This window comes from Simochromis diagramma, unplaced genomic scaffold, assembly GCF_900408965.1.
Source record: "Simochromis diagramma unplaced genomic scaffold, fSimDia1.1 OVJJ01000387.1, whole genome shotgun sequence".
Classification (NCBI taxonomy): domain Eukaryota; kingdom Metazoa; phylum Chordata; class Actinopteri; order Cichliformes; family Cichlidae; genus Simochromis; species Simochromis diagramma.
Window position 1 is genome coordinate 4,108,167 of NW_024387152.1, and position 27,561 is coordinate 4,135,727.

Here is a 27,561-nt window from a genome sequence, read left to right on the forward strand (position 1 = left end):
TAACAACGATGGTCTCCCTTTTTTATGTTTAGCTATACAAGCTTCTAATCGCACTTGTATTTCCAACAGATTCATCTCCTAACATCGCAGGTAATTGGATATTCACTTTATTTAGAAGATGACATAAATTGTCAGAAACGCCTGCTGCTGTTTTTCCCATCACTGCAGCTATAATTCAGATGTCTTTTCTTGTCAAAATAAAGGTCCAAAACTAAAAGAATGTGACTTTAAAATTATGTAAAAGAAAAATATAAAGAAAGAAAAGCGGCACACTTTAAAGTTTGGGGAAAATGTTTTATTTTTATGTGCTTACGTTCCAGTTCCAGTTTATCATTTTCTGCCAAATGATGAAAAATTACACGATCAATTTGGGCAGCCTAGCATATATGAAGAAGAAAGAATAGAAAATACATAGGCTTCTGATCACTTACACGCTCTTTAAGCAGCGTCTTTGTGTGTACGTGAATCAGCAAGCATGAATTTAAGCATGTACTCTACATGTGTGACTTACAGCGTTACAATAAGGAAAGGGCATCGGCTGGGAAAGGTGAACCACTGCGGGACGCGAGGATGTGGATGGGACAGGATGTGTGGTGCAGTATAAGCATCCCCTCTGCTCAGGTCGCTGCTCATTTGTCAAGTTGCCTGCAGACTTGAATGGTGCATTGCTGCTAAAACAGAGAGGCAATCAGCAGTGGAACGGCACACCTCCGGGGAGGGGTCCCAGGTGGATGATAGCCTTCCTGGGTGATCTGCAGATTAAATGGTGTTTTTCTCAACAAAATAAGCTCAGCCAGAGGGTTACTGCAGTAACTGCAGACAGATCTGCATTATTCTAAGGTAACCATTTCATCCTAGGGGATATTTGAATAACTGATTAGTGTATTCATCAGAAATTAATCTCAGAAATATTTGCTGTGCATGTTTGGTGCTAGACGCAAAGCTCACCGTGCGCATCCCAACTGGAGATAAAGCCTGCAAGTGACCGGTGTCTGATGAGGTGTAGGCCGGCATCAGCTCACACTGCTCATTAGAAAGTATCCAGGACTCGCACCAGCCCTTCTCATCAGTCACACAGCGGTTCGGCAGATGGCAGGAGCAGACTCTCGCGTGGTTAAGGCTCTCCTGGCTGCCTCCATAAGGCAAGCGTGCATCCACGAGCTCAGCATGGTATCCATCCAATTTGGAAATCTGCAGCGGCAACTCTTTCCTGACAGGCAGACATCTACATGGCAAGAAATTATAAACACGAATCAGTGAAATGAAACCATATTTTCTAATCTGGCTCATCAGGTGCATAAAATAATGGCTGGCATGAATAAAGCCTACAGTGGATGAAGGTGTTATAACACCCTTGTGCTGTCAGGTTGTTAGCAGTGTGCAATAGTTGTAGATAAAAATATACAATTAAATATCAAAGCTGTGTTCACTGTAACGCAAGATATTGACTCATTAAGCGAAGACAATAATGACGAGTTTTCAGACAAAGCTTAAAGACAATATTAATGTGATGCTCCGTATTTAAATCATTGTTGGGGATATTTTAAATTTCCTTTACTGTTGAGGGGGAAAAAAGCAACAATTTAATCCAACTACTGCATGTGTGTTAAGAGGGTCCAGCGTTCCTCTGAGCCATAGGCGTTCATTGTCATAAAACACGAGCCACACTTTTATTGTCTCTACAACGGTCACAAAAAAACCAAAGAAATGAATTCAGGCGCACATGCAGTGTTAGGCTGCCAGAAATACCAAATGTTAATTAATCTGTGGATGAAAATAGTTTCCAAATATCCGGTGCTTACTCCTGTTTGAGTAAAAAACTACAGTCCCATCTGTTTCAGAAAATTGCTGATCCAATTTTATTATTAAAAAAAAACAAAACTATATGTCCATGATTCATTTTGAAGATTTTCATCAGGGATTGCAGCTGAGCACTACAAGCAGGCTCAGAAATGGGAAGAACTGGGAAAGCAGACAAGCAAGCAATGAATTTTTGGTTGTTTTTCAATTCGTTTATTTAATTTGTGTACACTTTAAAGAACACTAACTGTTGCAGACTTGAAATGAGTGTGGAGTTTTTATCAATAGTACACATGAAGTGGGAGTAATGCGCTGTAATTAAAATAGTGTATAATGTCGATTTAATTCGGTGTAGCTATAAAATTTAACAAAAAAAAAAAAAAAAAAGCAGACTAAAAGCAGTATTGATTGATTGATTGATTGGTAATTTATTTCAACATGTGAACAATATACAAGTACATTTAGAAAAGAAATAAGAGAGAAAAAAAATACTATACAAATTACATACAAAAAAACATTCTGATTAATTTACATGTTGAAAGGGAGTGGGAAGAAGTATACACTTATTTAATCCCACCCCTTTGCCATAAATTATCAGTGAATATTTAGTCAGCTTCCTTACTGATATAATTTGTAATAAAAATAGTGAACAGATTTCTGATATACTATATACTATAATATCACATCATGAATTTTTTGTTTGTTTGTTTGTTTTTAAATAGAGACATTCACTTAATTTAAATATTTTCCTTTTCTTTATAGATCGAGAAGATCATATAAATGAAAGCCATCAGTAAAAATAATGTTAACCTTTCTTCCTCCTAGACTACCTCTGATTTTGAGTCGGGCTTTTTCTGTTTAACACTCACTCGTTTAGCCGTGGATTTCTTTTGGTGAAGACAGTGAAAATGTGAAGAATCACCCCGGAGCCTCTGCCCCTGCTTCTGCTGCTAAAATGGGTCGCAGGCAGATAAACACATCAACAGGCCACTCTGGAGGAACCTATACATTATATATCTTTGTCCCTTTGTGTTACCTGTTTGTGGCAGTAACAAATGGCAATAGTGAATGTAGGCCAAGAGACAGCACAGATCTCTATATGACACACTTGTTATGGAGGATATGGAGCGCTCCTCCAAAAACCGGGAAGGCAGAATATAGTCCAGCACAAAACAAGTGAAAAAAAGGCCACACCAACAGGCTGCAGGCAAGATGAACAGGACACGCACACATAATTATGGACACCCATTGGTTTTGTTCAAAAACATGAAGACAACAGTGTCTCAAAGAGGACAGTCATAACGTCACCAACACAGGATGTTAGGATGATTTCATGGTGATGTTTTTGTATCAGCTTCTTTAATTTCTTCCCATAAAGAAATATAGAAATTTAGTTGTGAAATGTTATATTTACAGGTATGAATTTTAGGCATTTACATGACATTGCTTTTTTTTTGTTTTATTTTTTTTCTCAAAGACATAGTCAAATGGTAACCCCCCCCCCCCCCCCTAAAAAAAAAAAATCCATGTATTTTATTTTTGTTCGTCTTAAAAAATATGGCAATCAAACAGAAACTTAAAAAGTTCAGACACTGTATTTAATTGAAGTTAGTAAAAATAATAATAATAATAATGAGATAGTCTGATTAACATCTGGGGACTGGGGCATGTTTAATACTACTTAAGAGGCATTGGCTCTTCTTTAAACAGCACATTGTGTTACGCTGGTGTGCAGACTCAGGTCTGGTATTTTCGTGCAGAAATAAGCAAGACCTGCTCTTATTTCATCACATGACTCAACACCTTGTGTGTCCCCAAACCTGTGCCCCCAGTAGAGCTTTCACTGCCATTCGTTCAGTGGATAGAGAGAGAAAAGCTTCTTTGGATTTTTTTTTTTTAAATTATGTGTAACAAAGATGACGAAATCCCCAAGTTATTAGCAATTTCACACTGAGAAGCATGATTTGCCCACACACTCTTCGAAGGAGTGCTGGATCTTAACCCTTTAAAGCCTGAACCATGAAACGAATGCCAGATTTTTTTTTCTTAATGGAGTGTTTATTGGACCTTCTAACAAAGGTTTAAAAAAATAGATCTGAATTAGTATACATGAGTTTTAATTTGTACCGTATTTGCTACAACTGGTATTTGCTTAAAATGTATTGTGCAATTTATTTAGGTTTGATAGGTCTGACGGTGTAGAAGTCTCAAAAACTCACGTATCAAATAAGATTAGTTTGGAAGTTAAGGACGTGTTCTGTGTCATCCTGCTGCCCCATCCACACTCTAGCAGTTAAACCCTATTTTTTTTAATCACTAACCACAAATTTCACACTCCTTGTTTTTTACTGTATCAAGAGGATGGGCGTGTTTCCTTACAGCGAAGAATAAACAGACGCCTTATTGTCACATTATGAGGCCTTTGAAGCTTCCAAACTACCTCGCATCTCTTGTCTTTTTCAAGCTAAATAAACTAACCTCAGCTCATAATCCAATAAATACTTAACTTGTTTACACTAACCTTGATACAGTTACTATATTTCACACAATCTCCAAACTGGCTTCGAAATAGGGACCAATTTTGAGATCTTAAAACTATATTACTGATGGTTTTCTTCATTCTTTGTTCTTCTGTTCTCTTGTTTGTGCCTGCTGATTGTATTCTTGTGAATGGACCTTCATTCTCAATGAGAATATTAAAGTGCCCGATTACATACAGGTTAAATAGATCAGCCTCACAAGATGCTCATTTCATAATCTTATAAACGTAATTAGTTGTTAAATAGTGCAACATCATGTGTGTTTTATCTTAGTTTCAGTTTCTGATGTGCTCTTTGAGGTATTTCCAGTTAAACAGATCACTGCAATCTGTTTTTATTTACATTCTGCGTGGCATGCCAGATCTTACGGAAACTGGGTTGTTCACGGGCATGCTTGAAATTATTATAGCTGTATGAGAGCTTAATCGAGACTTTCCAGCTGCAGTCTCTCCCTCTTAAGGCTGATGTGGGCATTATGCTTTGCTCCAGCGCCAGTGTAGAGAGCAGACTGGCTGGTGCTGACACTGACAGCTGACAGAGCTGCCGCTCATTCACAACAGAGCAGCCAGCTGTCACAAGTTCAGCCTCTCGCTATTATATCAATCCATCACAGCCCTGTACTACCATCTCTCTCATACTGAGGGAGAAACTGATGACACCCTGCACTTCATATGTTTCACATATCAAGCTCGGCCTTCAAATCGGGATCTTTAATATCAGGGGGTTAGTAATACTGTAAGAGATTCTTTCAAAATCCGTATCAGGAAATAAAAGATATCTTGGACCGCTCCACTCGCCGGGAATTCACACTTCACAGTGTGTTTGTCCCTGTGCGTGCTTACAGTCCTTCCAGTATAACCACATTTGATCTGTTGTGTCATTAACAGTGTCTTTTTCACTCGACTTGGCCTTGGGAGGAATCTCATCAGCTTTACAAAATGAGGTCAGCAAAGAAGCACTGGTGCAGTCAAACACACCACCTTATTCTACGAAGTCAGGAACGCTGCATTCAGTCCATCTCCGTAAGACTGACTGACTGAAGTGAGCAGAGATTTTTGCCAGCTCGCCTCAACCTCCTTCCTGAGTCCAGTTTTCATCAGCAATGTCACGTTTCCTACGCCACCTTAAAACCCTCTAACATAGCATTCAACTCCAACTACGCTCCAGATTTCTGTATTTTTTATTTATTTTTTGCTGCATCTTGTCAGATGCTCAGAATTTTGCTGTGCTGTAAAAACCAAACGAAACAAGGTGTTCACAGAAAAGATGGTAAATCTACACCTCCAAAAGAAGTCTGTCCTCAGTCAAGGCAATTCTGCTTTTTGACTAAGGACTACTGAGAATTACTCTGAACTGATGTGTAAACCAAGCAGGCTGCTGAGCTTGTGAATCAATGTGTCTATTATCTTTTCCGGACAGATCAATGAAGCTGAGGAATGAGCTATGAATGGCAAAAAGAAAGAAAAAAAAAAAAAACGCACATAAACTCACCAGGCAAGCGTTACAGCCTGCTCCATTATTTGCGGGAGTCAAGATACTTGACAGATAACCTTTATTCTCACGGTTTAGCGTTAACCTCAGTTTAGTCAAAGAATTACTAAAAGACGACCGGCTGCTGTGGCACAAAGAACCAAAAAGGCAATTAGTTGCTAAAATTGATTAAGTCTTCTGCAAGAGTGTATTCACACGTCCACTGAACTAAGCATACCGAATAGATGAAACAACTTTGAATTTATACGCTCACATAATCTGTGAGGCTTTACAAATATTTCCCCACTGTGTCCTTGGCTGGGACAGCGTCAGAGAATATTAAGTCAAGTGGAGAAGCAAAGGCGATGAAGTGACAGTAGCCAGGTAAAGCATACAGAGGTAATCTAATAGGACATGTAAAAGGGCCCCTCCTCATGGCTTATTCATTATAAGGGATGCCATTACTGAAAATGGCGTGGGGTATGTGAGAGATATGCCAGCAGGGGCATTTTCCCCGGTGTCAGTGAGTACAGACGAGAGGATGGATGCTGCGAGGATCAGCAGACTGATGCAGCTGCAGCACTGAATGCAGATGGTACATGCAGAGAGTGCTTGCCCATAGCTGATGGATAACAGTGCTCGTCTGATGCAGATATGGACACTGACTGATATCGGCAGCTGATTCCCAATATTGCATTACATGAATTTTGCTGATTCAGCAATCTGTGCAAATAACTGTGTCTTAATAAAAGCAGAGGATACAGGCAAATTAACGAGAATCCTTTCATATAATACACACACACACACTCTAATATGCTTAAAACTGCTACACATAACCTTTGAGTGCACAGAGTCAAGGTTAACGTGAGATGTATGCAGTTCTCCTCATTCTCCTCCACAAAATGTGGGATCACGGGGTGCAACTTGGGGCCCAAGTCATATTGGAGGAGAGAGGAAAAAAAAACAAAAAAACTTGCTGCTGCAGTTGGAAGCAGACAGCGCTGCACTGCTGCAGAGAACAGCCAAGACGCTGATGCCTCGAAACGCTTTCAAACAGAAGCACCATTATCTGTACACTGCCCGTGCAGCGCGCTGCAAATGTCATCGCTGAAAGCCGGGAAGTGTAACACCAGGCGCGTTTCCATAAGGAGTGCAAAAAGAGAAGTTCAACCTCAATGTCTGACTGAATGATGGATGATCTCACTCTCACAGAGTTGTGCAACGCACAAGAGACAAATTCGGTTGGTCAAGATATTTCTATATTTTAGCGCACTGCAGAATAGCACCAGTGGAGCAGTGCATCTTGGGTAATGAAAGGTAGGTATTAGGGATTGCAGATTAAGGACATTTTACCGAAGGAAATGTTGTACCTAGAAGAACTGTACAACTTTGAGAGAGAGAGGGGGAGCTCTGAAATGAATGCATTAATTTACTGCCTGTGTGATTATTACTCATTCATCATAATGCCCGGAGACACCGTTTCCCATACGCATTTGGTGTGCTTTGTGTTTATGTACTGGCTTGAAAAATTGCTCTTAGTTACTGGTTAGATTATAATAAATCACGCAACTTTTCCCCCAATAAAACCAGATGACAAATTTGATTTAAAAGCACTGATTTTCCTAATTCACTCAAACGGCTTCACATTTAGTGATCTCAGATTAATTAAACATTCTTTAAACGTCATCATTTTTCAAACCATACCTGAGGACATCCTCCCAGGTTTTTATTTTTATTTGTGTGTGTGTGTGTGTGTGTTTATGAGGAAATTGGATTTCAGTGATGTTGGATACTGTGACAAGGGGGAGATGGCCTCTGCGTGGAGCAGGGACAGTTCCTCATTGAGGTTTTGAGCACCCTCATATCTCAAAGCAGCTTTTGCTGTGGTGTGAAAACGAATAAAAGAGGATGGCGAGTTATGTGTGCGGCGGAGGGGGTGGTGGGGAGGTGTGTGGGTGGGGGGGGGGGGGGGTCTCTCCTGTGAGGAGTCCTTTACACTGATGATTCCCGGGGGTGTCGACGAGGAGGAAGGTTTGCTGAGGGGGTACATGGAGGAGAGGAGGGCGGACTGAGGATAAGCGCACACACACACACACAAACACACACACTGACCCTGGAGGTTGCGTTCCCCTTTAAAAGTCCCATCCCACTCAGATACGCAGAGCTCATGCAGGATCTGCTGCGGCAGTGGGGGAACACTGCTGAGCTGTGCAGTTTATGCTGCCAGCAAGCGTGCAAAGAAGAGGAGGGGGAGCAAGCGTGTACAGGAGGAGGAAGAGGAGGAGGAGAAAGGAAGAGAGAGAGAGAGGGAGAGAGAGAGAGCAAACAATGTCATTCTGTTCAGGAGGCAATGCTGCAGTCAAGTTTGCCGCGCCATGAAAGCACATCACCAGCAACCAGGAGGCTCAGAGTGAGTGCAGAGAAGTTTTCCTCCTCTCCTTCCTGTGTGAGAGATGCGGTCAGAGGCTCGTCCGTAGGTATACCTTCCTTTCCTCTCTAGTCTTATTTAACTTGTTTGCCTTCTTCTATGATGGGCTCTTCTTTCTGTAGGATTGTATACTTTTTTTTTTATTATTATAATAATAAATGAGCCTTGCAGGAGTTGATATGTGTATGTCGGTGTGCATGCCTGCAGTGTTAGAGCTCCTGGCGGCTTCTGTCTCATCAGTTTCAGCCTCCTCTGCACCAGCATTAAACCAGGCAGCAGTCTGCCAGAAAACCAGTCAGTTAGCAGTCAGGCTCCACTGCTCCCTCATCCATGTTTAACACATGGTACAGGCTGGAAATAGCAGCCAGCGTGTCAGATAGCGGCTGGTCCAGAGGACTCGCTATTTGACACAAGGACAAAAAAAACTCACCAGGATGCAGAGTTCTCCACACCAGTGGAGAGTTTCATCTTTGCTGACCTAGCTTTTAAGAAGACGACAGGCAGCCTGAGCTCTACTTTTCTCGGCTAGCTGTGCATTTATGTTAACCAGCGTGTTTTCATTGCAAGTATGATGCTGGGAACTGGTGAGAAGGATTTTTCAGGGATCTTGGACTGTGTGAGTGTCTGAGTGCTAAATGGGGAAATGAGAATGAGGCTACAGTGGCCTGTTTGGGACAGGGGAGCTGTGGTGCAGTCATGAAGTTGTGCTGTAGTTACTGGGACTTTTCTGCCATCCTATAAGGGGATTTCACATCAGAGTGCTACTCTGTAGAGACTTTGGCACTAAACTGTGGAAGATGAATGCTTTCTGTTTCATTTAGATATTAAGTTTTTGTCTTTTAAAAGACGTCCTAGAGCAGGACCAGTCTTTTCTATCGTTGCAGCAGCAATATTTCAGCAACTTTGCTCTAAAAGAAGACGTTGCTACTTTTGTTTCATTGCAGCATCTCTGTTTCAGAAACAATGTATAAATTGTTTATGGGGGTTAAAGCTTCTTATAAAAGTCAAAGTATTACAAATGCTTGGAAACCAGTATGGAAGGTGTGAATGGTGAATTCACTTGGCTACACGGTCAGCTCTGAGTTCACCTCGGGTAACTGTGCTAAGACCTTGAAAAAGCCGGCCCTGCATTGTCAGTTTGGTGAGGCTGGAGTCCAAGGCGTTTCTCTGGACTTTCTGTTTCTCCCCACTGCAGGCAGACGGGCACAATGATGATCACAAACTGTACTAAAGGGTCTGTGCTACATCCGGAGCTTGACATCATCTCGGAACATCTGCAGTTCTCCTGCTCACACTTTCTCTGAGGGTGGGTGCTACACTGCCAGCGAAGGGAACTGCCGCACTCACCTGATGTTCCTTGCACCTCGCTTCTGCCCTCCCCCCACCTCCCACCTTCTCTCCTTCTCCTCCTCCTCTTTCCTCATCTCCAATTTCTCTACTGTAGTCTCTCTCAGAGGTACAGTTGCCCAGCAGAGCGCCTCACCGGCATGCTTTGCACCTCTGTGATTCTGCCCCCTCCTCCTCCTCCTCTCTCTCAGCCACGCACCCCCCACCCCTCCGTCCCTGCTGAAAAAGTATGCAGCACATGCTCTCACCATCCTCCTTGAGCAATTTGCTTGAGTGAATAGAGAAAGGAGAGAGAGAGAGAGAGAGAAGCAGGAGACAGAGAGCCAGCAGCAGAACAGCAATCCTGCAGTGTCCTGCAGCAGCTGAGTTCCTGCAGTGCTGGCCTGTAATGGCACACATGCAAGAGTGCGCACACACACACACGCACACACACACACAGGAGGAAATACACCAAAGAGCATCATTCCCTCTCAGAAAATCTCAGACAGTCCTGATGTCACATGACCCTGCATGGCAGAGCAGGCCGTCCTGCAATGTGCTGGACTGAGCTTAGAGACAGAGGCAGAGAGAGCGAGAGGGAAAGACCCCCCCCCCCACCCCCACACACTGCCCATGGAGCACCACAGGGAGGCACTGGTGAGATTAGCCGATTGCCCCCCCCCCTCCCTCCCCTCTGATGGTGCATTGTCCCGTTCCAGCACTCCAGTTCCGATGATGTAATCAATGCAGCAAGCTTTGAACTTGCTGGGCTAGGGGTTCCTTCTCCCACCCCCCCATCCCAAACTGACACAGATGCAAATCTCAGGCTTCAGCTGCAGTCTGTTGCAGGTAGGAGGATGAATAACTACAGTTCTGTACTGAAGTGCAGGGATACGTTCCAGTAAGCGGGGCTACGTCACCGGTTACCCATATTTCACTCATGAGTAAATTGCATAAATTATCAGCCAAGTCAGTTGGTGAAACTACTGCCGGCACTTTGTGAAAATACTTCTGCGCGGTGCCGCAACACCACTTCCAATAAATTAAGGCAGCTAACGGCAGGAAAATGAACCTCGTCTGCTCTTTTACAAAGCTGCCTCTCTAGTTGCTGTTAAGGGGTGGGCAAAGACGAGGCTCCGAGCCGAGCCAAAAGTGCTTTGAGCTCTTTCAGGGCGTAACATCGCGGTGACTTTGCTCTTTCATTGATAAGGTCATCAGTCTGTTGACAGGCTGCAGTGAAGAGCAGCAGCACTGATGTACAGTGCAGCTTCAGAGATGCTCAGGCAGCCAAACTCAGACCATATAGTAGCAGGTGAGTTTTGCTGAGCTGGCTCCTACCGCTGTTCCCAGAATCTGCCTAGTGATCAACTTCCACTACAGCAGTGATGAACCGGCATCAGGCCTGCTCTAGTAACGAAAAAAAAAAACCCCAGCTAACAGCAAAGCAGGTTTGAATAATTAGCACTCATGGATGCTGATGATTCTGCACATTTAATGCAGTTTAATGTGTCAGCAGATAAATGGACACGTAAAGCACACTTGTATACTGCACCTTTTCTTTTCTCGCTGCATTAATAAACAGTTTAGAAATTTTGATTTCACTAAAAAATGTCACTTTTTCAGGAAGCAATTAATATTTCACAGCGTTTCATATCTTTGCTGATGCGTTCTCTGTGATTTTTTTGCAGTTTCATAATTCATGCCGACGGACTTCATCTGTAATTGATGTGACCCGCTGAGTTACTGGAAAAAACAAAACAAAAAACCCAACGAAGATTTAATGAATCAGCATCTTTTATTAGTATGCTATAAACTATTTTTTCATCTGTGCTAAAGATTAAGTAGGACTAACTGCTAATAAGAGCATGGGTGAACAGCAGCTCTGTAAAAGACATTTCATCTACTTGAATCTAAATTCAGCTTCAGCTGACAAAGACTGGGAGGTTGGGACAGAGACATTTTGAGCTGCTTCCACCGGCAGGACACAGAAAGTGAAAAGACAAAGCAGTCACCGCCTGCAGCCAGACGTGGGCCAGGAAGTCAGAGCAGTTTTTTAAAAAAGCGCTCCTCTGTCTAACACATTTTCAGCAGTCGTCACCCATTAGAGCATCTCCTCATCTCTGATTCTGACTTAAATGACTTAAGCATGTCACACAGAATAAGTCATAATGCACCTTCGAAGAATAACTCATGTGTTAAAGTGCTCAGACTGAAAGCTATGCTAACTGACCGAAGCAGGCTGAGTCATGCTGGGTCTTTTCTGGGTTTCCCCCCTCTCTGATCCTCTGCTCCTCCCCCTGTGCAGGCTCATACATCCAGCCCGGCTGTTGGTGGCGTGTTGGAACATGCCTTGACTTGTTGTACTGCCTGACTGAACAGACAGAGAGAGAGAGAGGCAGCCACAGGAGGAGAGGCAAGAGGCTGGTGGTCAACATTTTTTCCAGAGTGAAGTGACCCACACATCGGGAGAGCCTGTGAACAGACTCCTGTTGATGCCAACACGTTGAGTGCACCCGCTGGAGATCACGCTGGATGGTGGACCTCTGCTGCTGCCTGGCTAACTGGTGAGTGTCCAAACTGTGTGTAAACAGATGCCTCTGACATACAAAACAATGCTACAGCTGAACACTTCTGAGGACCTGTGCACTTCTGCTGAAACTGAGTGAAATTTTCAGAAACACTAACTAGTTCAGGGGAATTAAAATGATGCCAGGCTGAGGCCTTCAGATCAGCCTGTAAATCTAAATTAGAAAACGATAATTTAAGCCACTGCAAGTAGTAGAAGCGTCCAAGCTTGAGTTCTGATGCTGGCTTAATCCCATGGTGACTACACAAAGGGTTAGCGAAAGCTATGATACACCCAAACACAGTACCCAGTTGCACAGTGGCAGGATGAGTGACCCTTTCATCATCTCGTCTTGATCCTCACGGAGAAGGGCAGCTGTTTTTGTTATCGTTTTCTCTGGTATTCATAATGAAAGCCAGTTTTCCAACAGAAGACCCAGCAGGCCGCATCTTTCCCCTCCTGAAAAGCCCCAAGAGAGCCGAGAGCGAAAGGCTTTATAACAGGTCCTCGTTTCTCAGAAGTGATTTGTATCTAGCGGGATCTGATTCGAGTTTGCGACTGGACGGTGTGACAGACGATTCGAGCGGCCCTGGTTCTCAGAAAACAAGTGTCATCAGCATGTCAGTCAGGAAGCGAAATGAGATTAGGAACAGTGTACACAGAGAAGCAGATAAACGAAGGCCAGTCTGTCCACGCTGGCACACATTATCACACAGCGCCGATAAACCCTACTGTAAAAACTCAAATACATTAATCACCCGAGAACTCAGGTGATAATCATTTAGTGTCCAACACGCTATGATCTGTGTATTTTAGTTGTGTGTGGTCAAGCAGGAAGATAGTTACTGGGGAAACTCTTTTTTTTTCCCCCTCTCTCTGGCAACCAGGGGTAGTGCAAGCTGAGTGTGAGACTCTGTTCTATTTAATTATTAACACACTGCAGTTTGGCGTGTAGATTCATTTAGCTCAAACCCAAATATGTTTTAAAATTGTTCTAAAAATAAAAGTTTAAAAAAAAAAAAAGACTACGAGAGGCTAAGCTCGCATGTCATGTATGCCGATGTGAGCGTGTTGTGCATGTGTTAAACTGCTCAGCAGCACGGCCCTTCAGTACATACTGATGTCACTGTTTGCCATCAGATGATTAGGTTTGTGGAAGCGTTGATCAACCAAGAAATGTGCAGCAGTGACATGAGGAGAAACGGGGAAGTGAGGTAAAGTGGGTGAATGTGATTTTTTTTCTCTCTCTCTCGTTTGGATTACACATCGTGAGGCCTGACAGCAGAGGGATCCACCATGAGCAGGAAGTATAGGCCAGCCTGGGGTTTGTACACGTGTGTGTGTGTGTGTTTTGGTGAAGTGTTGCTGGGGAAAATTGTTGCCTGGAGGCTGAATATGTCAGAAACTGTAGACCTACAGAGTCCCACGGTTATTTAAACAAAAGCTATTCTGAGGCAAACGCTATGTGCACCATGTGCAATGTTACGTTTGACACTCCAGATTACACACGTCTAACACTAACACAAATCTTTTTGTGTTTTTGTGTGTGTGTGTTTTTACGAGTCAATTTTAATCTGATATTTAAAGCTTTTAGTTACACCACAAAGGACCAAATGATGCTCTCTTACAAGCCATCGATGACACGTTAACATCTTAAACCAGGCTTGTTCATTTACATTAGCTTTCAGGCTTTTCCTTTTCAAATTAAAAAAAAATAATTTAAAAAAAAATCATAATTTAGCAACAGGAAAATACATATTGGATCAAAAAGGACAATAAAAATGTTTAGTTTCACTTTTCCTACAAAAGAAACAAGGGTATTTTTAAGGGAATATAAAATAAAACTTTAAATATTTTTTAAAAGACTTTAATTTGTTTATAATAATTAAACATTAATGATTTTGTTTTGATCTTCCAAAAAAATACCAAAACACTTTTTTCCCCCAAATCTTTACTGTCAAGGTTTTATTTTGTTAAATGAGCAGTCGATTAATTTAGAAAACAACTCGTACTGCGATATGAGTGGTGTGAAATAATAAGTACGATTAAAGAAAAAAAAAACCTGATATCACTAACAGCGCACACGTGAAAATGAGATGCAATTTTGTTCGTGTTGTGCACTTCCTCCACCTCCCTGTGCACACCGAGTGCAATTAATTTGCCACAACAAAGATAAAACGCACAATAAGCAAAACGCTAAAAAAAGAAAACACTTGATGAAAAGCGTTATTGTTATCTTTTCATTTAGCTTGTGCAGATGTGGTGATAATAACAAAAATTTAGTGTTAGCCGCATCGTCTGGACACATCCCCCTCCACCTAAATTAAGATGTACTTAACAGGTTAAACCACAAAACAGCATTTATTTATCCGGTTAAATCCCTTACTAAGTCCGCTCGAGCAGTATTCATCCACACCTCTGACTAATATTTGTAAAAAAGGGTTTTTTTTCCCCAGGTTTGGACAATACTACGGAAATATTACAACAGGGAAATCTGTGAGGAGAGGTGAGCCGTGCCTGAGGCTTTAAATGCATTTGTGGAAAGGCTTGTTAGTCGAGGCTCGCTGCTGTTTGCTGTGAGAGGCGGTGGGGCGGCCGGCCATTCATTTAGCAGGCAGGGTTTTGTTTTCCCTGCCATTCTTCGTTCCTGTATCAGGATTACCTCAAGGTCTGAACAGGAAGGAATTCCTGTCATCATGTGCTCAGCGAAGGCGGCATCTAACTCGCTGCGAATGCACAAAGGGACAAGGATGCAGCTGCTTGGTGAAAGCAGGTCAAGGTGCGACCTCTGCGTTTGTCTGTGGACATCAGTTGTGCATGTGTGTGTGTGTGTGTGTGAAGACAGACGCTGACAAATGCAAATTTTGTGTTTGTTTCAGGCAAGAAGCTTCAGAGCGTCATAAAGTGCTTTCTTAGAATTTCAAAAAGGTCAAAATGCTTAAACAACAAATAAAAACGCTGGAATTTCCAGTTATACAACCAAAAAGTACGTCACAAGATAGACCAGAAGCCGACGCAGAGGGCCACAAATAGCCTTGCTGCAGAATTCAGAAGCAATAACAGCGGATAGTTGATGTAATTCAAACTGTTTGTTTTCCAGACGTTCCTCCCTCTACGGAACGTCCTCTCTTCCTTCGTTTAAGAGCATGTGCCTACCGGTCTCTAGTATCCATGCTGTCCTGCGAGCAAAGCAGTGTCCACAGGGAGACGACAGTATGGAGCGGTCAGCCAGCCCAAAATAGCACTGCAGCGAGCAAACGCAACTGATAGCGTTTTAGCTGTGGTCCCTGAGGTACACAAACACGGACTAGCACTGTATGGAGCTAGGGTAAAAAAAATTACATTAAACAAACAAACAAAAAAAAAAAAAAGACATAACCCCCCCCCCCAAAAAAAAAAAAAACAGAAGCAAGGCTGGCAGCCACACAAATAGTTGAGAGCTAAATCAAACCGAGCTTTTTTGTTGCAAAATCATGAGTCATGGCAAGCCTATTCTTAGTTCGGGGGTGTTTGTGTTTGCCAAAGTTGTGTGCACTTAAAGTGATGCTGCACAAACCGGCTAGGAGGAGATCAAGAAATCAGTTTGGAAACAAGCTCGGGGGTTCACTTCATGAAGCGAAACGTGGGCTCGTCTGTGCGTTGTAGTTGTGTAAATCTCAGTCAGGGAGCAGAAAGGGCCTCTATACTTATACACTTAATGAACAACTACTAACATTTCCTCCTGCTTTCTTACAGAGCTGCCAGAGCACCACGCCACCCTCGAGGTGAGGGGGGGGGGCTTTCAGTGTGAGGTCCACTGCCTTCCAACAACCACCAACAACACCATCACCACGAAGCTGGGAATGGAAAGCGTCAGCAGTGCCAGGCTCGCAGGTGGACACATGCACCAAAGACCAGTCAGGACCCTGCTGGGGAGAGCAAGCCCGGAGTCGGGTGGTTGGACGCGGCTGCTGTGGGTGTTTCTCTGGCAGTGTCTTAGCTGGTTGTTGTGAGGAGTGAGAATGAAGCAATCAGCAAGTATACTGCCGCAGAAATTCTTCGCAATAAGAAGCCCCGGGATCACAGCTGAGAGAGAGGAAACTGGGAGCTGGCACTGTAAGTTTTCGACCCTCCTAAGGGAATTAACTGAGGAGAGATCGACCGAGCGCACGGCCTCCGCAATATTTAGAAAACGGATCAAAGCGTCAAACTTCCACACTGTCTGTTGCACTATCATGATCTTCTGCTGCCATCTTGTGACTGAAAGCAAACCTCCCGGCATGCTTTTGATCAAACGCTGCTGCGCCAATTTGTGAAACCTTTGCCTTTTTTTTCCCTTTTCATTGAGACAAAACGAAAGCCCTTTCATTCAGAAAATACAGCTTGGCTTACTATGACTTTTTTTCAGTTGCAAATGCATGTTTTTGATCCCTTAATTTAATTTGCTCCACAGATATTTCAGGATGTAACACACAAACAAAAAGAAAGTGGATATGATTAATTCTTGATTTATGTGCCTGATATTTTATTTGTGACATATTGCTGCTGTAGAAAAGGAGCATTATAAATAAAGTTAGATAAATACTGATTTATATATTTTCCTTTTTCCTTACTTAACACAAGAATTTTGTAATAATGCAAAAGTGTTGCAGAAAGGCCCTTTGGACTACACTAAAAAAAAGAACACTTTTTATTTAGTGCATGATGAGAATATTTCTGTGTGACCAAAGATGACCTAATGTGTGCAGATGAGTCAGGTGCACATTAATTTAGGCTTTCTCACACACACACACACACACACACACACACACACACACACACACACACACACACACACACACACACGATGTTCTTCTGATTTTTTCTCTACTCTATCTCAGAATCTCTCACAGTTATTGTTGATGCTCGATACAAAACAGTGTCTTAAACTGTCTGTCGATGGTGTGATTCAGGCGATAATGCAGATGCCGAGTTTGCTGCAGTCTGCAAGGGAAAAAAGACAAAGAAAAAACCCCCCACCAATGTTCTGCTGCACTGCTGCAAACACTAAAACAAGGGGGTTGCAGGTTTTTCTGGGCTGCAGTAATGCAGAAGCAGTAAAAGTCCTGCTCTGACACAAGGTCACCGCTCCGAGGGCTCTAAACCGTTTTACATCACACTTCTTTGGTAAACTGCAAATCACAAGGCCACCAAAGAATCATCAGCACTCGGGACAGGAGGCAAGCCAGATGTTAGTTGTTAGCTTCTCCTTTATTTCTGTGCACAGTGAACTCATCGCTAATAGAAATGTAATTTCAGGCAAAATTATGCTTTTATTTAAAAATGAACTTATTGCCCCAGAAAGCTGAGATTCCAACTCTTACTGCAGGATGGGTTACCGTGAATTCAAAATTTAATTGGTCCTTTGTCTACATTTAAATTCACCCATGAAGGCTTTTATATTCATGATTGGGTGTTTTAAATAACCAGTCATTTAACCCATGCTTGAGATTTAATCACTTTCACACATTTGCAGCTTTTTCCCTTTTTTGTATACCTGAGGATTAATACATTGAGGTTTTGGATACACAATTTTAAATGCTTTTTTTTTTTACCTTGCAAAGAAGAATGAAGTGAAACCATGAAAATATCTGTTAGATGCAATCTATGTCCTGTAGTTTACAACATCATCAAATAATTCAAATAAAAACATTTCAATGTTTGAATTTTCTGCTGCCCATCATGTTCACAGCTGATGTACTTTTAAATTATGTTTTGTTTCGCTTTTATTTATTCAGTTCCTCTGTGCTCTTTGATGACACTTCTGCTTTGGTGCCACCACCTATTCATGTGTTTTGATTGCCTACTTTGCAATACTGCACTTTCTGAAGCCAAAATTCAGTCACTTTTTATCAACTTCTACATACATTTATATAAAAATGAATGCGTCTTGTTATTCAATGCACTTGCGCCAGCTTATATTTATGTGAAGTGTATCTTTTTTTTTCCATGTACAAAATAGTTATTAAAATAAAATCAGACGTCATTTTCTAACCTGAGCAGCGAATCCTTTTATGCGAAACCATGACAGGAATGGGGAAGCGGTTTCATCATGCTGTCATGTGCCGTGTGCGGCACTTTATGTCAAAGCTGGACAGCACAAACTGAGACAATTACACTCAAAAATAGACCCTTTGAGTGCCTGCAGGTTACCAGCTGACTTAACTTCTGCTTTGGGTTCCGGTTGGTGAGGGGGCGGCGGGGAAGGAGGGCTTTAAGCTGGGTGAAAAGTTTTGCTTGACTCCCTTAAAAGCAGTAGAAGTTGTTTTTTGTTTTTTCAAGTCATGTGGCTCGACTGGACGGAGTGTTTTTAAACCGTCGCCTGGCCTTAAGGGAAAATAATGTGGAGAGCCCCTGGGGACATCCAGAATAAAACCAGTGCGCTCGGCCGGGAAAAGAAAGGTGTTTACAAACAAACAGAGACTGCGGTGTCCGCGAGACGACTGCAGCTCGTGCCTGATCGCGCTACACGATGGCAAACGCGACTCAGACTCAGACCGAGGTGTATCTGTTCGAGCAGGTGATCGTGCTGTTCTCGTGCGCGCTATCTTTCCTGGGCTCCTCTCTGATTATCCTCACCTACATTATTTGGTCGGATTTGAGGACAACTCCGAGGAAACTGCTGGTTTACCTCTCGGTGTCTGACTGGCTCTCCGCCGTCTCCTACGCCTTCGGAGTGTGGAGCGTCTTCCGCACAAACTCGGCGGAGTGCGTCGCTCAGGGAGCGATTTCCACTTTCGCCAACACCAGCTCCTTCTTCTGGACCGTGGCCATCGCCGTTTACCTGTACGTGTTCATCGTGAGGGCCAACCAAAGAGTCGCTGACAGCCTCGTGTTGGTGTTCCACTTTGTCAGGTAAGCAACCCGCGGAGTGTTATCTGTTTACTAAACCTGCTCCGGTGGTACCTGCGCCCTGAAGCATCTTGGGATTTCGGCAGTTGCCCCCCCTAAAGTTGAGTTTACGTCACATTTTCTGAGATTTTGAACAGCGACTTGTTAAAAGCTGCACATTCAAAACGGCTCCTTTAAACTGGGAATTAGACCACAAACACAAACCGCTTTGGCTCACTTAACGTGCATCTACTTTATTTTGTAACACTCTGAAAGTTGGCGCAAAACTCCAGTCTACTGCCAAGCTACGTCCTGACGTTACACCGCATAACGGGGTGACGTGCTGACATCACGGTGGGACCTAGTGAGTTTTCAAATATTAACCATGGAGTTATTGGATCAGTTCACGTGACGAATGTTCATAAATCAGCTGATGCATGACACGTGCTCACTTGTTTTCTCACCAGCTGATGTTACCAGGACAACCTGGATCCTCCGTGTGTGTTTCTCTGGATAGGAACACTGAATAAGGGACTCCCTACAAATCCATTACACCAAGGGTGTCAAACATAAGGCCCCGGGGGCCAGAAATGGTCAGGCAAAGAATCCAATCTGGCCCACTGTATGTGAAGAAGGGCACACATTTTGGATTCTAAATGAATAAAATAGGACTTTTTTGTGAATTAACAAAAACTTCCAGCTTTATAATTACAGGACAGTCTGAGCAATGAGCTACCAGAACTTTTTCTGTCATTTAAAGCATTTATTTTGTACACTTCAAGCCTACAGAGTCGTCCTAACTCTGGGGCAGATCTACAGGGGGGGGCTGTAAAGCCTTGCCTCATTTGTATTTTTAAAAAGTTTGTTTACTTAGAAGAGATAATGATACAATAAATACTTTCAAAGTGATATTTTGTTAACACCATTTACGTATGGGGGGTTTTCCACATACTTCACTGAAAAGGCATTTACATGTTTGTGCTGTGGTTAGCACTGCTGCCTCACAGAGCGAGGGTCCTGTGTGGAGTACGCATGTTCTCTGCGTGCCAGCGTGCTCCAGCTTCCCATCCACAAACATACAAGTCAAGCTAACTGGTGATTCTGAATTAGTGAGTGTGAAGGGTTGTCTCTGTGTGTTTGTCCTGCAATAGATCACCGTCTGAACTGTGCCTCGCCTTTTTTTTTTTTTTCACTACCAGCAAAAACAGAAAAAAGAAAACACCCCAACTTAAAACGTATCACTGACAACATTCAGTCATACTGTCAGAATTTCTGTTACTGAAACTTTGGTGATTTATTTGTGGATAAATGAGTTCAATAACAGCCAAAAAGACAATATTTTATTTTCAAAGCTTTTCATTCATCCTCCTCTTCCTCACATTCATTGTTTTCTGGTTTCATGGTCAAAAACATGTCCACCCTGCTCTTTTCTTCCGTAGAACAAAACATTTTTTGTTTTTTCTTATCAAAATTCCTTAAAATCAATCAAATTGAGTCTGTACTATGCAGATATAAGATAAGATAAAGACAGAACTTTATTAATCCCTCGGGTGGATTCCTCTGGGAAATTCGGTTTCCAAATAGCACAGCACCAACAGAAGTTACAGAATGTGAGCAGAATACCATATATACACATATATAAATGCAGAGACACATATAAATAAAGAATATACAAAAGGGATAAATAGAATAAATAGGAATAAGAATACAAGGGAATTGCACATTTCAAGTATTGAAGTCTATTGCACCGTTGGTTATTAACAAAAAGTATTGCACAGTGAAAAGGCACTACAGCTTAGTTGTTCCCCCCTCCTTTGTCCTCCTGTCTCCCCTCCCTCTCCCCTCCAGAGAGGAGTTAAACAGTTTGATGGCGTGTGGGACAAAGGAGTTTTTAAGTCTGTTCTTGTCTTTGGGAGAAGCAACCTGTCACTGAACAGACTCCTCTGGTTGTTTATGGCCGTGTGCAGAGGATGCCCAGCATTGTCTATAATGTCCAGCAATTGTTTTTAGTGTCCTTTTCTCTGCCACTGTCACCAGAGTGTCCAGCTTCATGCCGACCACAGAGCCAGCCTTCCTGATCAGTTTTTCCAGCCTGGATGAGTCCTTCTTTGCTGTGCTGCTCCCCCAGCACACCACAGCATAGAAAAGTACTCCAGCAACCACCGACTGGTAAAACTTCCTCAGGAGCTTCCTGCAGATGTTAAAAGAGCCTCAGCCTCCTGAGGAAGTAGAGTCTGCTTTGGCCTTTTTTATACAGGTGCTCTGTGTTGCATGACCAGTCCAGTTTGTTGTCCACCCACAGCCCGAGGTACTTGTACTTGACCACCTCCACCTCCTCTCCCTCTATCTGAACCGGCAGTGGACCTGCTCTGGACCTCCCGAAGTCCACAACCAGTTCCTTAGTCTTTGAGGTGTTGAGTTGCAGGTGGTTTGTGTGACTCCAAGTTCCTCACCAGACATCTGTACTCCTCTTCCTGATCATCCCAGATACACCCCATGATGGCTGTGTCGTCTGCAAACTTCTGAATATGGCATAATTCAGAGTTGTAGCAGAAGTCAGAGGTGTACAGGGTGAAGAGAAGAGGGAACAGCACAGTTCCCTGTGGTGCTTTATGTCATTTTAAATCAGCAGCTAATCTCGCCTTCTTTTCACATCATGTGCTATAGTGACCATTTGCTAGAAAAGGAGGTCTCACCTTCAAATGATGCTTGGTGGGGACTCCCACTCCTTATACAATTCTAACAAGCTTGACAGTCAATATTAGGTATGGCTGCCTTTATTCTTCACCACAGTCTGAGCTGTCTTAGGCAGCTTTCTTGTAATTTCTTTAAGTAGTCTTCAGGAATAGTTCTCCAGGCTTCTTGAAGGACATTCAAAGCTCTTCTCTGGATGTTGGCCACCTTTAGATGGTCACACACTGCTTTAATAATGTTGAGGTCCAGCTCTGGGGAAGCCATGACTGATAGTGAACCATTGTGTGTTATTCTATCCAGGTATGCCTTTACTGGACTGGTGTGGTGTTTGAGATTATTGTTGTGAAAAACGAAGCTGTGGTCAGTCACATCTCCAACGCCACTGGCTGAAATGCAGCTCCAACCATGATACAGCCTCCGATCTAGATGACTGTAGACCCTCAATGTTGTGTAGACACTCTTTCCTGACCTCCTCCACACATACTGATGATGACACGAGCCAAACATTTCATATTTGTATTCATCACTCCATAAGACATGTTGCCACAGATTTTTCACTCCAGTTCTTGTGTATTTTGGCTTTTTCACTTCGTTCCCTTCCTTAAAAATGTCTTCTTAACAGTCACCTCTCCATTGAGACCATTTCTGGTGAGGCTTCAGTGAACAGTAGAGGAATCAAATGAAGGACCAGATGCATTCTCAGGCCCGTTTTTAAGGATGTGACCTTCAGACACTGTCTTTCTGCTGTAGATAGGTTTTAGGCCTGCCACTTCTTCTTTTGTCCTCCACTCATCCAGTTTCCCCATTTTCTTTGAAGGACACACTGCACACCATGCTGAGAGGGCATGCATTTTTGGATTCTAAATAAATATAAAATAGGACATTTTTGGTGAATTTTTATAGTTACAGGAAAGTCTGGGCAATGAGCTACCAGAAAGATTCATTTTTTACAATTCAAGCCCAAAGAGTCAGGGGGAAGGGGGCACCATGTCAAGTTTTCTACTAATAAATCTCTGGGAAATAAAAACATTTTTCATCCCTAAAGATATAAAATATATAAGATATAAAATGGGTTTGTTTGGTTTTTTGCCAAGTTGTCTGTTATGTGTAGACATAACACTCTTTCATCCCTTGAGTCTCGTGCTTTTTTTGTGCTTGAATGACTCATAGGTTATTTTTAAGTAGCTTAAGAAGTGAAAAAACAACAAAAAACGCATTCCTCTGAAAATGTTCAGGTACAAGGACCGGACTGAAAATGGGTGAAAAAACAGCCAATGTCCAAAAAATTAAATAAAAAACTTTGGAGGATGCTCAGAAAGCCTGGAGAACTATTGCCCAAGAGTACTTTAAAAATTCCAAGAAAATCTGGCTCCTCTGAAGTAAAATACAAAGAAATGAGGGGTGACTCAAGATTTTTACACAGTACTGTGTGTCCACTTTATTGACAAGCAGTGCTTCAGATATATTTCTCTTTATTAACATGTAAATTTTGTAAAAAAATGTAACAGCTAAAACAAATGTGTTTATTTTAGTGGTTCACTGTTTCCACTGTAAAAACAGCAATCAAACATGCGGAGCCTCCCAGTGTGACGACCCCTTGTAGTGTTTTATTTTTTTATTTTGCACATTTTAATCCTTGTTGTCCACTTTCCTTCTGCACGTTAATGATTTCACTGATTGTTAACGAGTTGACTCACTGTGATGTACCATCGTTTAATTGATCTATTTTTGGACACGGGAACATTTTCACCCATGGGTATGCCTCACTGCAGTGTTTGCCGTTGTCATCCTAACAATCTCTCTGTGAGTTCTCAGATACTGCAATGAACTGGAGATCACACAACAGAGGCATTTATGGAGGCTTATATACACTAAGACACACGCACTGTCTTTTTGGTATTTATAAAGGTCTGCTGCTGTGTATACTGCAATGAAAATCTAGTAACCTTTTAAAGTGGTGTTATAAGAGGAGAAGTGCTTCATGGGGGGGGCGGGAAACTAACGAGCGCTGCAAACAATGCAGAATTCATTTCGTGGTTTTATCTGCTTCAACAACAGAACTGGCCGTGACTCTGCAGTTTGCACCATGTAACACACAAAAGCCTTAAGCGCAAGATTACTATCACACACTGTCACGTGTCTTTGCTGCAAGTGTTGGTGTCATGCCCGTCAAACATTTACATAAAAACCTCCAGTGGAAAAGTTTAAAAATGTGACTCTGACCTTCAGAGCTGTTGTGTTTACTCTCCGGACCCTTGTTTTGTGTTCCAGCTGGGGAATTCCTCTGGCCATCACTATTGCAGCTGTGAGTCTCAACAAGATTGGTTACGATGCGTCAGAGGTGTCGGTGGGCTGGTGCTGGGTCAGGATCAACGTTCAAGACCGGGTCCTGTGGATGCTGCTGACTGGAAAGATCTGGGAGTTCTTGGCGTACCTCACCCTCCCCTTCCTCTACATCCTGATCAAGAGGCACATCCACATAGCGGTGAGGAGGACACCAGGGACCTCATTCATCAGTCATGTGTACACAGAGCTTTGTGACTATTTGAATATGTCACTTTGCGTTCAAAAATCTGTTTACACATTAAGAACCACAACAAACCTGCAGATACACAGTTCTTTTTCCTGCCAAGCATTAAAATCATCCTTCTTAATTCTCCGGTACTCAGTACGAGCGATCCACAGTGGATCTGTTATTTACATTCATCTGTAATCAGCCAGAACCTTTGACCTTTATTGGAAATCTGCTGGTGATCAGCTGTTTTCAGGTCGACAGAGTGAATCATGAACGAGTTTCTTTATTCATTAAAAAGCTGATCTTACACTTCCCCTCTTGCCTTCTGCATTATGATTAATATCATAGTCAGAGAGTGAAAGAGACACTGTTGTCTTTAGGGGAAAAAACCCAAAATGTATTGGCCTATCATTATTTGCATTTAGTCTTGGAAAGCTAAAATCATCACCTGGGCATAAAGTGGAAATACAGTTTGTTTAAAACATTCTGGCTCATAAATCATTTCAACCAAACAACATACTGATCACAGCCTGAAATCTTCTATAGGAATGTATGCACAGAATATCAATGCATCCCAGTTCCTGTATCTGTGACTCAGACTTTCAGCAGTTGAGCATTAAAGGAACTGATTTGTTTCCCCTAGAGGATGACAGGAAACTTTATCCCTAACACGCTAACTATTATGAAACACACTACAGAGGTAGTCAGACTGTGGATGAAATCATTCTTTGTTATATTGCACTTTTATCCTAACAGAAACTTTCAGTCATGGGAAAAAGAAAGTTCAGTTTTACATATCAGGACATGTTAAGACAATCATCTGGTCCTGAGCAGGTTAAAATGAAGTAAGCAAAACCCCAGATGAACAACAACGCATAACATACAGCTCCATGTCGTTATTTAACAAAAACTGGCCAAAAATGTAGAAACGGCGTGAGAATCTAATCACACGATTACCGCGTCCATAAAGAATTAGGAGGGTAAGTAGCAGCCAGGAATTCCTCATCAAATGTACTGGAATAATGGTTCTTCATCAAGTGTGTGCACCTCTGTGAAAGCAGAAGTTTTGTCAGTGTGCAGGTGTGGATCACCTCATGACAGCTGCCAGTATTCCTAAGAGTGAATGTCCCAGAATATTCATCCCAAAGTCAGACCGTGCATGCTTAGAGAAACTGCAACAAAAAAACAACCCAAGAGACTCTACAGGCCTCAGTTAACATGTTAAACGTTAAAGTTCCTGACAGCACAATTACATAAAGACTGAACAAATATGGCTTGTCAGGAAGGATTAACAGGAGGAAGCTACGTTTTCTCTAAAAAAGAACATGGCACCACGGCTCAGTAATGCAAAGTTGCACCAAACATGCACAATTGCAACCAAACACAGCATATCAGCACTAACGAGTTATACCAACCACAGTGGTGCATGGGTAATGATTTGGGCTTGTTTTTCAGCCACAGGATATTGGCAGCTTGACGTCACCGAGTGAACCATGAACTCCTCTGTATAAAAATATTCTAGGGTCAAATCTGAGGCCATCTGTCCGGATGCTAAAGCTTGATCCAAACAGGTTCATGCACAGAGGCAAATCTCCAACAGAACAGCTGCAAAGGTCCAGTCAAAGTCTAGATTTCAACCTTACTTAAGAGAGGTGTGCATGAACAAATGCCCACAAACCTCACTGAGCGGAAGCACCATTGTGTAGAAGATTGGGCCAAAACCCTCTACAATGATATTAGAGACTGATAAAGTCACACAGAAAATGATTACTTCAACTTCTATTGAAGGTGGTTCTATAAGCTACTGAATCGCGGGATGTACTTAGTTTCTGCAGTTTGGCTTGTTGTTTTTTTAAAAAAACAAAAATGATATAGTGTAATGAAAGGGTTTCTGTATCTCCCTCAAATATCTACCTAGTAGTGTGAAAGTTATCTGATGTTCTTGATGACACATTTTCTCTCTTTCTTTATTTCCTTTTAATGGTCTCACTCTTGATGCTCTGACGCAGCATGCAGCCCTCTCTGAGTACCGTCCCATCTTGGCCAACAGGCCTCCCGCCCACTCCTTCTCCTCCATGGCTGATGTGAAGCTCACGCTCATCCCCATCATCTTCATCGTCCTACGCATTTGGAGCACGGTGCGCTTTATCCTGCTGCTAGCCGACTCAAATGTCAGACAGAACCCAGCGCTGGTCACGCTGCACGTGAGTTTACGCTTCTTTCTCTTTTTGCCTTTTTAAAAAGTAACAAAGCATTTTCAAAATACTGTAAATTTTCCTTTTAAATGGCTTGAAAATGAAATGAAGCCTTTATGATGTTTGGACTGTTTTATTACATGATAGTGCCACTGTAAGTGTGCATAAAACATTTTTACGCACTATGAACACGATAATATAAATGAAAATGTGTTGTTTTATTGACCGATAAAACAAGCATGGTAAAATAAAACCATTTTGAATCGACATTTGCCATCAAAACTCATAAAGACTTTTTAATCCTCTGGAATAAGCCATCATGATGCCCTCATCTGAAACCCCTCTTTCGTCTGATCCCACAGGGGGTTGGCAACACCTTGCAGGGAGCAGCCAACTGCGTCATGTTCGTCTTGTTCACTCAGCCGATCCGCACGCGCCTCTGCGCCGCGCTCAGATCCTGCTCCCAATGTCGAGCAGAGGCGCAGCGCCCGCACAGGCTGCTACCCGAGCAGGACGCAACTGCCCGGAGAGAAGAAGACGGCACTGAACGAGGCCACGCCGACAGATGAGACTTTGTTTGGTGCAATGAGAAGATGAAGGCAAAGCAAAGAGGCTGACATGAAGGGAGGAGGAGTTCTCTACTTCACCTCGAGCCCTCATTACACAAAGTGCTCGTGCGATGGCTTCTTGAGATTCTGCAGGAGCATGCACTTCTGTGTCATGTGTCTGCACTGTGGGTGATGGGGTGTTGCTGCCTGATTTTATGTTATTCACACATAAGGTGAAGCATTATTTGCATTTATTGTTCTGTAGGTCACATGGGTAAAGTGTTTTGTTTGGTTTTTCTTTGGGTTGGTGTGTGTTGATGATTTCACTTCCCCTTCCAAAGAAAGTGAAGGAGGTCTGAAGGAGCTCTGCTTACCATGTACTGTACTCAGGTTAACACTGTGAAGGATTTTTGTTGTTGTTTGTTTTTTTTAGTATCCGAGTATTGTGAATTTGGGGAGAAACTTTTGTTGGCCCGGTTATGTTACAAACAACAGAGAAACAGGTAAAGCTTTGTCGCTTTAGGTCACAATTATACTGTAATTTTTAGTGTTTTTCTTTTTTGTATCATTAACAAATGTGGCCAGAAGCTCTAAATACACTACTCCTGAAGCAAAGACAGGAGCAATGCA

The 27,561-nt window shown here is 42.5% G+C and overlaps 1 protein-coding gene and 2 long non-coding RNA genes across 5 annotated transcripts; 2 read left to right on the top strand and 1 right to left on the bottom strand.

Annotated features, from left to right (window-relative positions):
- Positions 1 to 364: 364 nt before the first annotated feature.
- On the bottom strand, positions 365 to 18,881 carry LOC120743648. The gene is made up of 3 exons (XR_005698253.1): positions 18,780 to 18,881; positions 949 to 1,225; positions 365 to 752 (listed from the first exon to the last, which is right to left on the bottom strand). It is a non-coding gene; the product is annotated as an uncharacterized LOC120743648 (long non-coding RNA).
- Positions 8,074 to 16,458, top strand: LOC120743646. Of its 3 annotated transcripts, none has more exons than XR_005698250.1 (3): positions 8,074 to 8,287; positions 9,434 to 9,544; positions 11,870 to 16,458. It is a non-coding gene; the product is annotated as an uncharacterized LOC120743646 (long non-coding RNA). The 3 variants fall into 3 exon arrangements; XR_005698251.1 differs by having other exon boundaries at positions 8,074 to 8,283; XR_005698249.1 differs by lacking the exon at positions 9,434 to 9,544.
- Positions 18,191 to 27,561, top strand: gpr157 (G protein-coupled receptor 157). Its single transcript, XM_040047338.1, has 4 exons — positions 18,191 to 19,003; positions 23,945 to 24,158; positions 26,198 to 26,392; positions 26,746 to 27,561. The coding sequence occupies exons 1-4, from the start codon at positions 18,621 to 18,623 to the stop codon at positions 26,950 to 26,952; spliced, it is 999 nt and encodes a 332-aa protein (XP_039903272.1). The 5' UTR covers positions 18,191 to 18,620; the 3' UTR covers positions 26,953 to 27,561.